We start from the raw sequence: 18,657 nt of genomic DNA on the forward strand, positions 1-18,657 counted from the left end.
CTGCCAGGGCATCGCTGCTGGGGGGACCCCGCGGCCGGCGTCGGGGGGTGCCTGCGGGCACAGGGCCGCACGCCAGGGCCTCGGTGCCGCCGGGGGCAGACCGACCGACGTCCGGGCGAGGAGCGAGGAGAGCCCCCGCGCGCGCCGGCGGGCTGGGGTCAAGGCCGGGGTGGCGCGGGAGGGGCGGCCGGACGCGCGCGGACGGGATGGGATGTGACGAGCGGCGCGCGGTGCATTGTGGGAATCCCGGGGCCGCGGCGACTGGTTCCAGTTCATTCGGCAGCGGAGCCGGGCGGAGGGGGCGAGCGCGGGGCGTGCGGGCGGGAAGCGAGGAGGCGGGCGGGCCAGCGAGGAGCGCGGAGAGAAAAGGCGCGAGCGGCCCAGAGGGCACAAGCCGAGCACCTTGCTGCCGCCGCCGCCGAGCCGCCCGTAAGTGCCGCGCGGACCCCTCGCCGCGCGCCCTGCCCCGCCGCCCGCCCGGCCGCCGCGCTCCGCCGCCGCGGTGCCTGGGGGCGGCCCGGCCTGTCGGCACCGGGAGTCGCGGGCCGGGTCGGGCCGCCGGGCTCGGCGCGGCCCACGCCGGGCCTCGCGCGCGGCGCCTTCCCAGGCCGTGCCGGGGCCGCGCGGGATTCCCTTTGGTTTTGTTCAGAAAGCAAACCCGGAAGCCAACTTCTCTGCCGCGCTCGGGCGCTTTTGTGGGAAGGGGACAGTCGGGCCGCTTCCCCGCGACCCTTCCCTGGGTGGGCGGGCAGGCGGCCCGGCCCGAGGCCGGAGGGGGCCTGGGCGCCCGGGGCCGGTCGTGCGCAGAGTCGGACTTGGTGAGGCCCCGCCAGCCCGCGAGTGGCCGGCCCCGGGACAATAAGTCGGGCCCGGTGGCCGCGATGTGGGCGCCTGGCTCTGTCTGCTGGGGTGGGGGTGGGGGTGGGATGGTGGAGGACACTCGCGGGGCTAGAGCCAGGGCAGGGCAGGGGTGGTTCAGAGACGCGCCAGGGGCCACGGGAACCACCCCGCTGCTCTTGCTGGGCTCCTGATGGGCCTTTTGTTTGCTTTTTGGTTGGGAGGGTGTTTTTTTTTAAGGTAATTTCGGAAGGCTGCAGGCTCCCGGGTGGAGAAGGCCAGGAGGGGAGAGGCTCGCTGGGGGCGGGGTGGCACGGGGTGGGGTGTCGTGGAGTATTGAGGTGAGAGTGCAGGATGCTACTGCAGGGTCACCTGACAACAGGTGTGTGGATGGTGCGCCCCACTTCCACTCTTGCTGGGACCACAGACCACTCAAGGATCGTGTTAGTAGATTGGGAGGTTAGAACCTTCCAGTATTTTAGGGAAAATATTCCTGAGTTTGAAAGTGAGAGGCTTCTGTAGAAACAGCTGAGAAAAACCTTGAATTCAATAATTACAATGACCATGAAGTCCCTGTAAGATTTTAATGATTCAATAAACAGCCTATAAGAGTAGACAATTAGAGGGGCTCTCCTGCTAGCTTCCCCTTTCTTCCACCTTTGTGGTTTGAGGTTTTACGTTGTTGGGGGGGGGGGGTGCTTTGTTCCAAGGCTCCCTGCTCCAGGGTCCCGGGAATTTTGAACAGCTTTAGATTTGAGTGGGAGGCTCCAATTGTAAATTAGGTGGAATCCACCTACTGCAGGCCACCTTTAGGGTACTCTCTGCTGTCAGAAGAGTTACTAGTTCTTCGACACCTCATGCTATAACTGGAATTAATACCCCTGTCTGTATACAATTAGCCAAATTGGGCGATGGCATCTCAACCTTGCACAACTCAAAACTTAAAATTTTCTCCTCCCCTCAAAAAGTTTTAGAAGAATGAGAAATCTCTCTGGCCAGTCATTTTATTTTCACCTATTCCCATTGTAATGGTGATAAAGGTATTAAGGAGGAGGGAAGGAGTTAAAGTAAGTGAAAGTTGTTTGAGGGAGGGATACTTCACATTATATTAAAATTTGAGAGTTGTCTAACCATGAGTCACGTGCCCAAGCATAAGTCATTGGCTCGGTCTGTACCAAGTGGGACAGGGAGTGGTGCATCTTTATCTACCATTTCTGGTCCTGGAGATGGCTAAACTCGAGGACAGCCCTCATTCCTTCCCTGGAGAGAGGCTTGAAATACATGTATTTGGGACCTGCCTCTAATACTTGCAGAGCTAATGCTGCCTCAAGTCATTTAAAGGAGATTTATTTAAAGAAACAAACAAAAAAACCCTGAAAACCCTAAGCTGACAGAATCCAAGAATCGTATGTGTTGTTCATCAGAATTGCAGCAGCCTCTAGTTCTTGTTTGAGTGCCTTTGGATTTGTGTTGGGTTTTTCAGAGCTCCATTCTTGACACATGGGCTGGGAAGGGGCAGGGGTAAGTGGGGTATACTGGTCCTATGGGTTCTCCCCGCTTTTTGTAGCTATAGAAGTATATTGGGCCTCACCTCAGCTCTTAGAAGTGAGCCTGAGTATGTGGTTGTTTGCTTGGATCAAGCCTGCCAGGTTAGTGTCTTTCAATAAATATTTCCTGAGAATTAACTCTGAGTCAGGCACTGGGGACAGTACCATGATCAAGAAGTGCTCAGTCCTTTTCCTCAGGAAGCTGACATGTTGAAAAGACAGGCAAGCGGCTGTGATGAGGTCAGTGCAGGAGGCCGCAATTTCTCCCATAGTGGCCCCCAGGATGGTGACCTAACCAGGAGCAAGCGCTTACCAGGCACAGAAAGGCCAAGCAGGAATTGGCTGGGCAAAGGCGGGCAGGTCAGGATAAGTGTTTGGGGCCTGGGGGACCACATGTGCAGAGTCTTAGAACAGTGAGAAAAGAGGTCAAGTTGGGGAGCTGCCAGAGGCTCAGGATGACTGGATCCAAGAGGAGAGTCAGGTGAAGCTGGAGAGTCAAAAGGGCCAAATCGCAGAGGATCCTGATCAGAAACACACTGAGGGATTTAGACTTCATCCTAACAGTAGTGAGAAGCTATCAAAGGCTCTGGGCAAGAGAGAGACGTGGTCAGAAGTTATTTATTCTTACTGGGAACTCTTCCTCTAGTCAACAAATATCAAATGGTTTCTAGATGTCAAATCTGACCAGGGCCCTGCCCTCCCAAAGCTCACATTTTAATTTGACCTTTAATAGTCTTCCATTGGAGTGGTCATTGTAGTTTGACACAGCCTTTATTTTATTTTATAAATATGTTTTTATTGATTTTAGAGAGAGAAGGGAGAAGGTAGAGGGATAGAAACACTGATGAGAGAGATACATCAATCGGCTGCCTCCTGCACGCCCCTTACTGGGGATCAAGCCCGCAACCTGGGCATGTGCCCTGGCTGGGAATCGAACTGGTGACCTCTTGGTTCATGGGTCGACATTCAACCACTGGGCAACACTGGCTGGGCTGACATAGCCTTTAAAAGAGGAGGTGTGAAGGAAAGTTTCCTGGTGAAGCAGGCAGACAGTGTCTTACTGTTGAAATACAAGGTGACACAAAAGTAGGTTTACAGTTGTGAGTATGCAAAATCAGAGTTCATTCTTGTGTTCTTTATTAAGTATTGTATTATTTTCCACACAAACAACTGTAAAACCTGTTGCCCCACCCTGAATAGTGGTGGTTCTTTTAGTGCAGTTGGGGAAGCACACCATGGAGAGGGTTTGTAGAGGTGAAATCTTAATCCCAGACTAGCTTTCTGCAAACTGTTTCAAGCTTGTGGTAAATAACACTTGTGTTTGGGTTTTGTTTTTTCCCGCCACTAAAAATCTAACACATGAGGGAGGTATATCTGCTGGAATAAAATGTGAGGTTTAGAATTTATTTGCCATCTTAATTTATCATTCACTCCCTGTTTGCAGTCCTTTGATTCCCCCAGGGTAGACTGTAATCATCCAGCTCACTTTATGATGTTGTGTTTTATGAATGGAGGGAGATAGTTTTTCTGATTGGCTGGAGTATCAGAGCAGGTCTCTGTTCTGAACCAATCAGAGTGTAGCTTGTGAACCCCAGCTCTGTGAGTGATAGTTGTGTAGTATATCCATATGCCTCTGGGGACATGACAGCAGCGACACTGTTAATCATTTGGTACGATAGGAGTAAACAGAAGAGAATGCTGTAAATAGGATTAATGTCCTACAGGTTCGCCTTCGTGATTGGAGTTGATGAGAAGGTGACAAATGCATGTGGACATGTGAGCATATATCCAGCTGCAGGGAAAGGATGGGGCAGTCCTCCCATAGCCACAGTGACTTGAGCACTGATAGCTCAAATTCCTTCATCCTCAGGTGCTGGAGATAGGGATGTCTGACTAGCAGCTCCCTAGCAGTTTTAATCGATATTTGTTCGGGGTCAATATGTACGCATTCATTGCTTAGGTAATAAAAGACTTCATGATTGACCATTTCAGTGGTTTTGTGAATGCCCTGTTTATTTAAGAGTGTTTTCTGCTGCAGCTTTAACAGAGGTTAGTCTCTTATAGATGTGAGGAAGATAAGTATTTTTCTCTGGTCTGTGTTACTGAGCTGGTCTAGTGGCAGGAAGAGAAGTCATTAGAGCCAGAGAATTGTCAGGGAGTAGGAAGGCCTTTACGTGGCTCCCGCCTCAGGTATCAGGACAGTTGTGGTGTTCCTTTCATGGGAATCCCCAAAGTAGCTCCACAAGCTCCCTGGATTTCGAGGGTCTGGGCTCCCACAGGGATTAGCCAGTTTTATGTATATGACTGGTCGCAGAGAAGGTCCCCAAGTGGTATCTCACTTCCATATCTTTTGAGTCCTTTGACCTTTGGTAATGCTACCCTCATCTTTGTCAAGAGAATCTCATGCACAGTAAATGCCAACTAGTCAGTCACCATCCAGCTAGCATTTGAGAGTCTACCAGTTAGCAGGCAGAGATACAGTGGTGAGCAGAGCTGACTGGTTCATTGCATGAAGAAAGACAAGGAAATGGGCAGCGATGATACAGAGTAACAAGTGTTAAGGGTGGAGTAGTTGACTTTAAAATATTTATATAAATTGGTTCTAGAGGGGCAATTAGATTGGAAGGAAGGCCCGAGACTGCATTTGCAGAACACTTTACATAAGATTGAGAAAAACAATTGAACATATTAAAGAATGGTGACAGACCTAGGGACATTATAAGGAATTTTTAGCTGGGTTCAGGGGCCACAGTAGGAATGTTCACTGAAGAAACTGGGAGCAACTCAGCCTGGTAGAATCCTGGTTGTTGGAAATAGGGAGGGATCGGCTGGAGGTCAGCAGGGCCTTGTGTACAAGGCTGGAGCTGGGTATGGGCTGCCCCAAACTAGAGTGTGACTGGGGGCCACAAGGCAGAAACGCAGAGGAGAGAGCTCCTTGATAGGTCTGCATCACCAGAGAAGGTGTCAGAACCACTGGGTAGGATTGTCCCAGATGAAGGCTGGAGAGAGTGCCCAGACTGAGCGAGTGGCATGTGCCAAAGACGAGGTGGGAATGAAGGTGGTTTGCAAGGCATTGAGGAGCCTGTTAGGGTGCCATGTTGGGGAGGAGTGGAGTGGTGTGGTAGGTAAGTAGATAGGATGGCCCTTTGTCCTCACCTCTGTGGTCCCTCTAAGTAGTAGAGGGCTTGTGGTTTTCATGTCCATCTTATTCACGGGATCCTCACAGCCAGACTTCTAATTAGTCCTGTGCTATGAGAACAGATCATGTTGTCCAGGTCACATCTCATTTGTTGAGGGGCCTGTGGTCAGAAACGTGCATCTCCCTCAAGTCTGGCTCACCCTTCTGTATAGCCCTCTCCAACAGTGTGTCTCTGAGTAAGCTTTGGGTTTCTGCAAACAAGGTTCCTGTCTGTTGTGATTGATTTATAGCTGGAGGAGTTGCAGAGATAAAGACCACAGAGATCCCTCCAGGATCAACCACAGAACCTTCATTTCCTGACCTGATAACAGTAAAAAAGGCAGCCAAGCTAATGTATATTAATATAATGTGATGAACAGATGACAGGGTTGCCTGAATACCTATCACCATCTTCAAAGCATGTGGGGCACTCTACAGGGGTGAGGGCTTCTGGTTTACTGAATAAGGTTCCTCCTGGATGATGAGTCCAGGAAGGAAGGACACAGCTTTGTCTGTGTGACAAACGGGTATTGCTGTTTTTCTTGTGAGCAATGTCTGCTCTGAAGAGAAGCTGAGTGTATCAGCCACTTTTTCTATAATGTAGAACTGTCCATCTCTAAGAAAAGGCTGGATGCAGGGCATGCATCAAACAGGGCTTAGCAAGTTTTGGCTGGTCATCCAGACCCTGGCTTCAGGGTCAGCTTTCAGGTTGGTTTGTCATGTGACAGGACCTGGCTGTTTTTTCTTCTGAGCAAATAGGTAGAGGACATTTCTCAACTTATATTGCAATTAGGTGTGGCCACATTACCAAGTTCTAGTTGATGGATCATGGTCAGAAGTGGTGTGCCTCACTTCCAGGTCTGGGCCCTGAAAACCTCCATGCGTTTTCCTCCATGGCCTTTTCCCTTCCATGGTAACCCTGGGAATTGTGCATGGAAGGATGGGAGTCTGGATCCATGAATCATCCTGTGGAGAAGCACTGGCCAGTCATGAAAACCCAGTTTGGACTTTTCATGAGTGAGAAATAAGCTGTAAGGGCTTATTTCGTATAGCAGCTAGTGCTGCCTCATCTGTACAAATACCCAGTTCCAGTTCTGCAAGAAGGTGGCCTTTTTCATCTGATGCTCCTTGTCATAATTTTTATTAACTTAGCACTCAGTGGGTGTCAGGCCCTTCCATGCATGCTTTTATTTAATTCTCTGATATTCTTGTATGCATGCTTTTATTCAACTCTTTGAGGTCTGTTCTATCAACATTTCCACTTGACTGATGAGGAAATAGACTCGGGTTATATCACATGCCCAAGGACACATAGGCCGTAGGTGGCAGAGCCATGACTTGAACCAGGTAAGTCTGACTTTGGAATTTGAGTTATTAACCACAGTGCTTAACAGCCACTCTGTCAGAGCTACTGTCCCCACATTAGTGGCTGGCCATAGCTGCCCATAGCTGCAGGTTAGACCTGCACATTCATGGGTTTATCTGGAGACTGCAAGCTACAAGGTGATTTTCCCACACATTACTGGATGCCATGAGGCTGCATGGCTTCGTCAGAATTCTCATAGCTGTGGCTGTAGCTTGGGGATCTACAGTTAGAATTGCAGAAAGAACATGGGAGGGGTGAGCAATAGAATCTGCAGGATAGCCCCCTTGGGGAAGGGATAAAGACATAGTGCTGCTTTATCAGAGAGGAGCCAGACTCAAATGAAACATGAAGATGTTCTTCATACAGCAGAGTGGCACTTGAGGGTCCATGATGTTTTACGTTTTTCCTAGGATCCAGGGAACCAGAGGTGAGTTTACTACAGTGTCTGGCATCAAGTAGCTTGCAGTTCAGTCAAGTTGGGGAAGGAGGCACACAGACATGTTCCAGGATATGTGCTATGGGAACATGGAGCAGAGAGCAATTCCGGTCCCATGGTCAGGTCCGAGAAGAGGGCTTGTCTGAGCACAGTTCAGATTGGCAGGAGGACAGAGGGTGTTATGGTCAGGAGAAACAGCATACATAAAGACATTTGGGGCACAGTATCACAAGTCAGGAAGTTGGGCAGCCTGGCCATCTGAGCCCAGGCCAGGTGTCAGGAAGCACTGCTGCGGAAGTAGTTGAAGGATACTGTTTGTGGCTGGCTCATGGTAATGAGGAACTAGCAAAGTGGGAAAAGATACTCTAGTGTCCATGGAAAGAGACTGGTGCTGGGGAAGTAGGTAAGTAGAGCTGAACCAAAGTTGGGGTGGGGTAAAGAGAAGGGAAGAGGCTTGAAAAGTTACGGAGGTGGGTTCAACAGAGCTTGGCTGATTGGGTGCTGTGGAGGTGGGCAGAAAAATGGGGCCAGGTTGACTTGTTTGGTGGCTTTCATGATGTTGCCAGTAATAGGGCTGAAAAACCCAGAGGAATTTAAGGTGCCCATGGGACTTCCGAGTGGACCCTTGCTGCAGGCAATCAGAACAGAGTTCTGGCGCTCAACAGCCAGATACACACTGGGCTGGAGACCTGGGAGTTACCAGCAGGTGGATGATGTAATGACTCTTGGCTAGAGTCAGAGGGAAGCATGGGGAGCATCACTTTTAAGGAATAAGTGTGTTTAGAACCCATCAGGTTCCTGAATGCTAGTGACTCCTCTCTGGGGCAGGACAGGAGTGGCCCCAAACATACCCAGACAGGGCTGCCTGGACAGAGGGCTGAAGTCTGTGCTCCAATATGTACGGGGCTGAGCTGCATTAATCATCACTGACCACAGGCCTCTCCTGAAAGAGGGGAAACATTCAGATCTGAAAAGCTCTTAGTCCAAGAGTGTAGGGTTGGTCTGTGAAATGGTCTGTGAAACACATTTGTAGTAAAGCAGAAGATTGCTAGGAATTCCAGTGGCAGCTTTCCCTGCAAACACATGTGCACACATGATACACATACCGCTTCCTGCTCAGAGTGAGCACAGGCACCTGTTTGCAGGGAATGTTTTAAAATGGAGCTGATTACAGCAAGAAATGGATACAGCTAATTGTTTTAGAACAACTCAGTGATGATTACTAACTTTAGCACTGAGCAGTTAAGATTTGGTGCCCTTTGATAGGATGAGAGACAGAGTTCTCTTCCCAGGGGACTTTAGCCCCCTCCAGCATCTTGAAGAACCAGGGCTTGAGCCTCTTAATTCTGTTGGGCCTGTCAGCACAGCTGCCCCACAGTGCCCAGGAATGCAGCTCTCTGCTGTTTTGGCATCTCTGTCAGGCAGCCAATTTGAGATGATCTTGGGGGTTGGTCACACTGATGTTAGGTACAGACCATAGCATGTCCCAGATATAGGGTTGGCTGTCAGAGTAACAAGGACTTTTAACTCTGGCCCCCATGGTCAAAGAGGCATGGACAGTTGGAGCTGGAGGGGCCCACACACCATGGAGCCTAACCTCAGTTTACCAGTAAATGGGAGACCTGCCCATTTGGTTCATTGGTCAGAGCATAAATATCTTCTAGGGAAGGCTTGCCTGGTGCCCTGGAATGGGCAGAGGCCTCTTCACAGCCCCTCTCCCAGCACCCTGCACTAGCCTTTCACCATTACATTTAAATGACTGTAGGGTTTTTTGTCTCTCTTCCCCACCTGCTCTGCAAGAACAGGGACCATACTGTCTTATGCACTGCTATCTCCATTCCCTAGCGTAGTTCCTGAAGGGAATGCATGGTGACTTGAATGCTTTTAGCAAACAGTTGAGACCTTAACATGTGGTGCTACACCAGGGGAACTCGCAGTCTGATGGGAGAGATGGGGGTATGTGCTGTTGTGTGAAACACATGGGCGCCCAGAGGGTGAAGTGTCTGGATCTGAGCACTCAGAGGAGGGTTGGCAGAGGGCAGAAAGCAAGTGTGAAGGATGCAGGTGGTCATAGCCAAAGCACAGCCACCGCAGAGGAGGGCATTTGGGGGGAACTTATGTGACCACAAGAAGTACAAGATAAAGCTGGATGGGTGTGCCAGCCTAGATTTCTAGGGCATTGCTTGCCAGGCCAAAGGTCCTGATTTTATCTTGGGAATAGTGGCAGCGAGGGAACACTTTAAGACCAGACTCTGGCATATTCAGATCTGTGTGTACAGATCTGTGTGCTGTGGAGGGCAGGCGGATTAGAGGAGAAAGGGCCAGTGGTGGGAGACCTTTTCAGGAGACATGCGTGATCATTTAGTTAAGGTAGTGACGACCTGGATCCAGTCACGGTTGGGGTGCAGAGGAGAGAACCCCACAGAGGTGTTGAAGAGGGGACATCCTTTAGACTGAGTGGCATTTTGGATGGGAATGGGAGGAGGAGCAGGGATAGAAAAACACTTCTCTAAGCACAGCAGACTGGAAGTGTCCGGGGCCTTTTATTTCAACCTGGCTACCCACTGAGCTCCTGTGAGCTGTTCCTGCCTCTCACAGGTGAAGGATCATAAGGTAGTGATGCTGATTTCATCAAAGAACATAGGTACCTGGCTTTAAGGCTTCATTTTAGGGCAGGTGACATAGTTTTCTTTTCTTTTATGAAGACTTCAGAAAATTTGTCGGCCTCAGTCTCCAGTATATGAGTGCAATTATTAAACAAGTATATAAAACTTAGCCAAGAATTCCCAATGTCTTTTACATCATGTGGCATAAAAACAAGACACTTAAGAGCAGTCATTGTCAAAGTAACCATTAAATGGAAGTGGCTGATAAAATTTGATGTTGTGGTGTAAAATGTGAAAAGCTAAGCCACTCTCTCTTCAGGGGCCACAGTGCTTCAGCATAGAGCATCAGCAGGGCTCCGAGGGCTCAGTGACTACAGACGGTGGCATCTGCTGGCAGGACCCATTTCTCCCAGGGCCAGAGTGTAAGGGGAAAGGGGGAACGGGTCTGTCTCAGTGATCCTGATGGTGTGCCTCTTGCTTCCACAGTGTGTTTACTGAGCCAGTTCCAGGGCCACCGCCATGTCGAGCCGGGGCGGGAAGAAGAAGTCCACCAAAACCTCCCGGTCCGCCAAGGCAGGAGTCATCTTCCCTGTGGGGCGGATGCTGCGGTACATCAAGAAAGGCCACCCCAAGTACAGGATTGGAGTGGGGGCGCCCGTGTACATGGCTGCAGTCCTGGAGTACCTGACAGGTGAGTGCCTGAGTCAACTGTGACACCACTGGCAGTTCTGACAGCTTTTTTTTCTGGTTTCTTTTATTTTGAAACTTTTCAAACCTACAGTAAAGTTACAAGAATAATGCAACGAACATTTTCATTTTGATCCACCAGTTAACATTTTATGCTCCTACCTTGTGTGTGTATGTGTGCACACACATTAATTTCGGGCCGTTATATATTATGTAGTTTATTTTGAAATTCCTTCAATTGTCCTGATAATGTCCTTTATAAATTCATTTGGCTTTCTTTCCCAGTCCAGGGTCCATTTCAGGATCATACGTTGCATTTGGCTCTTTTGTTTCTTTAGCCTTACAGAATTTTAAACAGTTCCTCAGTTTTTTAAAAAATTCTTTTATGACACGGACCGTGTGTGTGTGTGTGTTTTGTTTTGTTTTGACATAGACCTTTTTGAAGAGGCCAGGTCAGTTGTTCTGCAGAATGTCCTTCAGTCTGGGTTGATCTCATGCTTGGATTCAGGTTAAACGTTCTGGTAGGAGAATGGCATAAGTTATGTTGAGTCACTTCAGGAGGCACCCGAAGTAGCTTTGTCCTGTCATTGGTACTATTTAGTTTGATCATTTGATTAAGGTAGTGTCTGCAGATTTCAGCACATCCTGAATCACAGTGTTTTACCCAGTGGCTTTAGCATTTCCTGATGATCTCACCTGAATCTGTTATTTCCATAGTGGTTAAAAATGGTTATTTGTCTATTTATGTCATTTCTTTTGCATTTATTAGTTGGCAGTCCTCTGTAAAGAAGAGCTTTCCTTCTGCCCTTTTGTACTATCAATTTTTTGTACTATCAATGTTGGTTCATGGATTTTTTAAATTTAGTGGATTATGTACAATCATGTCATTACTCATTATGATGCTCAAGTTATCTCAAATTTTGACCCTGAAGCTGGTTCTCGTGTCCTTTTGCCATGTCTCCATCAGTTTTTATACATTTCCTTGCTTACTGACTTGAGGTATTCTGGTCTCACCCTGGACTTTCCCTGCCCCAGTCTTAGAATCAGCCATCTCTCTGGGGGTCCTTGGACCTTTTCACATATAAAATCTTATTGATCTTATTGGTTGCTCCATAGCAATTGTGGGAGGCGAGCTGAACAGGGGTACCACCCCCATTTTTGCTGATGAGAAAACTGGCCTCAGAGCATAAAAGAACTTGTCTGGGGTTGCATATAAACAGTAAAGACTTGAGGAGGGCCCAATATCCTACTGTCCTGTTGTCATGCTTTTACCACTTATTGTTCCATACACCATCAGTGTAGGTGGCAGGAGGGGGCACCTTTGATTGTTAGCAAGACAAGGTACCTCTTCCAAAGTTTAGTGTCAGGCAGCAGAAGAGCTGCATTGCTTCTTCCTCTCCCAGGTCTCTCCATAAGGCAAGACCAAGGGTTCCCCCATGAAAAGCATAGTCATAATTGGTGTGTTTTAGTTGTGAGGTGTTTGCATATGTCCTGGGACTTTTGACCCTCTGCTTGTCAGAGACTGTTACAGGTGGCATGCCTCGTAGCATGAGCCAGGCATAATTCTTCTCACTATAGAGATAAAGAAACAGAGGCCCCGAATTAATGTGACACGCCTGGCAGTCATCAAGGAGACCAGGGGAGAAGTCACTAGATAGAAATCAGAGGACATGTTCTAGTTCTGGCTTGGCAGTTTACATGCGGTGTGACCTAGACTGAGTCACTTAACCTCCTGGTTCCCTGTTTCCTTACAACTCAAATGGACACAAGAGTCCTGCTCCACCAACTCCAGGCTGCTGTGAGAGCCAAAGGGGCTTTGACTGTAGAGGGAAGGCCGACACAATGTGCAAACTCAGCCAGCCTGTGTTTCCTGGTTCCCAAGTGCCACAGCGCCCCCATCACTGGAGTTTTCATAGACACTGTCATTAGGTCAAATACAACATGAAGCTTTCTCTATTTAGTTTGCAGGTAATGATATGGGGCATACCATTGCTTCATCATGTCTGAAGCAGCTAGTGTCTGTGCCACACAGCAAACCTGTACAGTTTGCTTTTCTGTGCCTGGCTGACTCTGAAACTGAGCACAGTGCTTATGAAGTCACAGTCACAGTCCGTCCTCATGGCGGCCAGAGATCTTGATCCTGTTTGCAACCCACACCCGTCACACATGTCCCCAGCTATCATAGGTTTATGATAGCGATCACAAAGGGGAGTGGGAATGGTCAGGGCAGCCCATTACCAGAACTGGAAAAGTAGCTTACAGCAGATCCTTACTCTGATATTAGCCAAGTTAACCCCTGTTATACAGATTTTTAAGTTTTACCAAGGCCTTCCACAAAGCCAGAGTTAGCTGAATCTGAACTATTTTTTTTTTGTCTGCATACAGTGCTGAGTCACTAGCATGACCATTGCCTAATGCCAGTGCCCATCATGGTGCCAGGCCTGCAAGACCAACATCTGGGGAGACATCCTAAGCCAGTAGTGCTATGCTTGGTCACTCCTGTGGTCACCTGTGTTCTATGGCCTGATGGGATAGGAGCTGAACTCTGAGGCTACATCCAGCAAAAACACTGCTCCATTCCGCTCCTTAGAACAGTGCCGCACACCCACACTGACTGCTCTCGGAAGGTGACCTGCCCTTAGCCTCTTAGGCTGGGATGTGAGAACATGTGGATATTTGGAAGTCCTAGGCATCTGCCCACTCAGAACTTTGGTTTTGGTCCTTGAGTGAAAAGGAAAGGTGGATGAGCTCTCTATTCTGCTGTTTGCCTTTGTTTTATTGAAAACCCTTTCCCATTTATTTCACATATTTATTGAGCACTTATTATGTGCCAGGCACTGTACTAGGCTCTGAGAACATAGGCATGATGGAGGCAGAAATGGTCTTTGCTCCCTAGAGCTCACAGTTTAATTAGGAGAAAGAACCAACCAACCTAGATGGTTACTAACTTTCATAAGTGCTCTGGAGGACATAAACGGGCCAAGGTGCGCTGGGTGATGGGCCTGGAGATGAACTGGCTCAGGAAGGCTTCTTTGAGAACTACAAAAGAAAATGGTGTCAACCAGCCCTGTGAGAGATGGGAGAGGGGCTCTGCCATCCTCTCATCTGTGCTGTATGCACCCACTGGGTGCCAGCAGCCTCTTCTGAGAGCTTGGGGAAGTTATCAAAAGAGGGAGAAGCCAGGGTACCAGCCCTTAAGTAGCTCAGGGCCTAGTCAAGAATGTGGCCCAGACACAAGGCATGTGAGGGAAGTACCACCGTTTAGCAACTGAGAGTTGCGATATGTCTGGCACTGGGATGTAAGCCAGAGGAAGACCTATCTCCACCCCAAGGAGCTTTCTGTCCAGGGACAGGTACAGGCAAGAGAAACTTGGTGATGATGCAAGACCACATGTGCTGTGAGTAGGTGTTGGGAAACATTTCCTGGAGGATGTGCATTAAGCAGTTAACCAGAGTGCCCTGCTTTTCTAGTCACCTGAAAGGCACTATGGAGGGATTGTTTTCCTCTCTGCGAGGCCCAGACCCTTACAGGTGGCATAGACAATTGCAGGCATGGTGATGGGGGTATGCAACACAAGGCCATTTTGGAATGGCAGGGCCAGGCCTCCTGCCTTCAGAAGCCCCTCGTGGAGAGATGAGTGGAGGTCTGGATGCTCAGTGATTGCTAATAGGATGGTGAGCTGCAGGGCCCACCTAGGCCTAGGTGGCTCTGGAGCAGGGAGCTGACATTTCCTTCCTGGCCATGACTTTCAGTGAAATCAGTTAGAGGCGGTGGAGCTGGGCGGTTAAGAGTGTGGACCTTGGTGTCAGAGCTGCCATTTCTAATTGTGGCTTTAGGCAAATCACATCTCTTAGCCGTGGTGTTACAGTCTGTTGACTGAGGATAGCAGTAGCTGCCTCGTAGGGTTATTATGAGGCTGAAGCGAGAGGATGCACGTGAAGAGCTTTCCCACGCCTGCACAGTGTGTGTGCTTTAGGAAGAAGAGTCAAGTGGCAGCTTGAAGCAAACCAGGAGTAGGCCTGAAGCCGTCAAGGTACTCTGTAGATGCCTGGTGAGGCCTGGTGGGTTCTGACCAACAGAAAGCATGTGTGGACAGCTCCTACCACCACCCCTTACAGCATGGTGTTACGTTAGGGCTAAAGTGAAGAGAGGGAGGAGTCCCTAGTCAGGCTGTTCTGGCTGCTGAGGTGACTGGGGGTTGCCCACTTGCTGTAGGAATGGTGGTGGGAGCTGTCCACTCATGCTTGTAGTTCTTTCTGTTGGTCAGAACCCACCAGGCCTTACCAGGCACCTACAGAGTATCTTGACGGCTTCAGGCCTACTCCTGGTTTGCTTCAAGCTGCCACTTGACTCTTCTTCCTAAAGCCTATGTCACACTCACCACCGAGATGCCCTGGACTGTTACTGGACTGTTCCATCTGGTGTCAAAGGCCACTTCTGTCCTGAGCTCCCGGCACACTCATGGAAACCTCAAAGGATTTTCCAGTTAGCCAGGAGCCAAGCATACTCAACCCTGGGCCTTTGTTAGGGCAGAACTGAGGCTGAACTAGCACGAGAGTATCTAAACAGGCAGCAGGCCTGCAGGCCCGGGGCCACCAGTTACGCACTCCCCTGTGAAGAGCACGTGTTCAGGCCGGGCGCCATGCAAGCGCTCCTCCTAAGGGTCTGCGCAAGCCTGGGGTGGATGTGGGGAGGAGGTCAGGGCTTGCGTCTAGCTCTGAAACTTGAAGCTGGTGTCTGTTTCTCCTCTTGGGTCCAGAGCCCAATCATCTGCTGAACTTTAAAGGAAAAGTCAACATCTGGAACAAGCTTGGGTCTGGTGACCAGACAGCTCCTTCCCCAAATCTCTGTGCACCTGGCTCTGTGTGTCCAGCCCAGCTGGACTCTCCCCAGAGCTCTCCCTGAGGAATGTGATGTCGTCTGCTGTCTTCTCAGGGCCCAGGACTATCTGGGCTTCACACCATTCTCTACCCCTTGGCCCTTGACCTTCTAGCCTAGGGGATTATAGTAGCCCCACCTTTTGGGGTTGCTGTGCAGATAACTGTTGTATCACATGAATTTAACCAGCATTCACAGTAAACCCTCAATAAATAATAGATAAAAATAAGTATCATGGGGAAACTGAGGCAGTTCCTTTGAGGCATCATCTTTGCCCCCATAGTAGTGTGGCACTTTTTTCTCAACTGATGTTTAAAGGGAACTCGACTTTAGTTCAGGCCTCTTCGGAGTCTCTCCCCGTGTCTGGCACAGCACTGCACAGTGCTGGAAGGGGAGGAGGCGTGAACTAAGAAACACGTGACATGGCTTTTGCCCCAATGGAATTTCCATTGATGTGGGGGAACATACAGTCCCACAGACCAGCAAGGGAATAAGCAGATCTAAAGGATAAGTTAAGAGTACTTGAGTCCTACAGTGGCTGGTGTGGTGTGGGAGGGGTAATTGAGAAGCGTGTGGAAGAGGAAAGATCAAGCACATTTGTGCTCTGACGCTCTCAAGTCATGGGTCTAAGGCATTCTGAGTCAGCATTGCGCAAATTGTGTTCAGTAGAACCATGGTGTTTGGTGAAACTGAAGAGGTAGTGCACCAAAAAATAGGGCTCTATGGCTGAAGTGAGGAGACAGCAAGATTCACATTCCCTCTTTTGAGATGGATATATGAATGACTTTGAGTTCCTCAGTAAAAGAACTTGTTTTAGTTTGGGAACCACCAAGAAACAGCTTTCTTTACTGCGGTAATTTTCAGAATCTTTAACAAACTGGTGTCACTGTGAATCTCCAAGGAAAGGAACTGTGATGTGGTTCCCAAACTTATATCACAAACACCTTTCAAGAAACACCTTTAAACATCGTGTACAGTACAGTGTATGACATTTAGGGGACACTGTTGTGGATTAAGCCCATGAGGAATGATACTATGAGCAGTGAGAATGAAGAAATAAAATCGAGACCCACCATAAAGAATGAACTTTCGTCTGGCTTGTTGTGGCATGGAGGCACAAAGCTTGACTCATAGATAAGGAACACCTTGGTCTTTCTCCTCCATTCAGGCCCCAAGACACAGAAGGTGCATCAGTATTTGCTAAGTGAGGCAGTGACTTGGGAAAGCTGTGCATTTATTCTGCTAAGCTGAGTCCCTCAGGCACTGACTCAGGGAGGGCCTACCACCCTCCCGGCCTGTGCTACACACTGAGATACATGACAGAAGTCCCTTCCCAAGGAACTTACCTTGGGAGGAAGTTCCCATTTTACTCAACCCCTGAGAGAACAAGCCTGGTTGCCATTCATCAGATCCAAAAAGATGTGTGATGACATCTTTTTCTATTTTTTTGGTCCAGAAACCCTGTTAATTAGTCTGATCACACACCTTATTCTACCAACTTACCTTCTAGGACTTAAGCCTGTTTGCAAAAATCAAATCCTCTCTCAGAGGACTTCTTAACTTTAGAAAGATGCCCTAGCTACCAGCTCTCAAGACTGACTGACCAACACCTTGTAATAAACATAAGCCCTCCTATGGTGACCACTGAGAGAGGTCTGCTGATTTGGATACCTAAGCTCTGGTCTTAGACCTAGTATTGCAGTAGTTAGTGCATTTCCACTCTCACAGGATAAGGCTGTGGCTAGAGTTTTTCCTTCTGTCTTCTTTGGATCTGATCCACAAATGATGATACATTGGGATTTGTGTACTCTTAACCCCCTACTCCTTTCCCACTTTCCCAAGCCTTGCCCCTGCCCATCTCCTTTGTTTCGGACCTTGGTCTTCCCTCTCCTGTCTCTTTTCGGTGACCAGAACCTCCACAGTCTTCTAGCAGGTCCCTGGCATCCTGTCACAGCAGGCAGTCCTGTCGGAAGCTGCCTGTGTGTACTTCACTAACTGGTGAAGTTTACAGGGTCAGCTCTGGACCTGGGGAACAAGCTGGGTCCCCTTGATGACCTTATCGCCACTTTACAGACTGGATGAGGCCCAATCCTTGTGCTGAGTGCATCCTGAAATAAAACCCCAAGGAAAAAGGTGGTTGTTAAAAATACACCTTGTTTCCTGGTTTTGTTTAACAAGGATCGTCCTCATCCCAAGTTTCAGCTTATTTAATTTCTCATCGCTAACTCGGGTCAGATGTTGCATATCCCTCAGTGTTAGTCACTGAGCCATACTCCATCCCGCCCCCATCTGTAAAAGCAGCAGAGCCTGCAGTTGGCTCTGTCACTTACCTGGCCTCTTTACCAGTTTCCTATCCAGGACACCCAAGTGTGTCCTGTACTCACACAGCTAAAAATAGGGCATGAAGAGGAGGACAGTCAGGCTGAATCCTGATGCTCCAAGGCTCTCTGAATTCCTTCGTCTCCAGCTAGTTTGTGTAACCACCTCTATGTTAGACTAACACTCAGGTCAGAACCCAGCCAACTCTTTCTAGCACCTTCTTGAGCATTCATCTTCCGTAGGGCTCTCAGCACCCCATGGTGCTCATTGTTCTGAAAAGCCCTTCACCAGCTTCGTTAAAAACAAACAAACAACAACAACAACAAAAACCACAGGAAAGGGAGGACTAAGGATTTTAATGAACTAGAGGGTTGCAACTAGAAAAAAGTCAAAAACACTGAAGTTAAAACTCCAGTGTGCCGGGTGCTGTGTACCATGTATTTAAATACATATTCCCTTTTGTGGTTATATGAGTAATTTGTGTTTGAAAATTTAAGAAGCTAAAACTCACTATAATCCCACTGCCCAGAGATAAAATAGCTGGCACTGAATGCCTTTTATGTGTATGTGTACATGCATGAAAGAGAATTGGATTTTAATGTAATTATTTGTTTTGTTAATATCTGCTGTTGATGCTCTTCATTGACAGCCAGCCACAGAAAAATCATCACTGTGAAAGCAAATCATTACATAATTAAGGAGGTGCTCCCCACATACATTACATTGCCTGTCCTCCTTCAGTCTCCCAGGAGGAATAGATGATTCTGTGGTGGATGGTCATTCAAGGAGTGCTTGAAAAAGC

At 48.7% G+C, this 18,657-nt stretch overlaps 1 protein-coding gene across 4 annotated transcripts in view; it reads left to right on the top strand.

Annotated features, from left to right (window-relative positions):
- Nucleotides 1-317: 317 nt before the first annotated feature.
- The window catches only part of MACROH2A1 (macroH2A.1 histone), a 76,995-nt gene continuing 58,655 nt past the window's right edge, over nucleotides 318-18,657 (top strand). For all 4 annotated transcript variants that reach the window (XM_087816372.1, XM_087816374.1, XM_087816373.1 and 1 more), the window contains exons 1-2: nucleotides 318-429; nucleotides 10,457-10,661. In XM_087816372.1, coding sequence (XP_087672498.1) covers nucleotides 10,490-10,661 — 172 coding nt within the window. In that variant the 5' untranslated portion in view covers nucleotides 318-429; nucleotides 10,457-10,489. The remainder of the gene's footprint in view (nucleotides 430-10,456; nucleotides 10,662-18,657) is intronic.

This window comes from Miniopterus natalensis, chromosome 4 (assembly GCF_054644295.1).
Source record: "Miniopterus natalensis isolate mMinNat1 chromosome 4, mMinNat1.hap1, whole genome shotgun sequence".
Taxonomy (NCBI): domain Eukaryota; kingdom Metazoa; phylum Chordata; class Mammalia; order Chiroptera; family Miniopteridae; genus Miniopterus; species Miniopterus natalensis.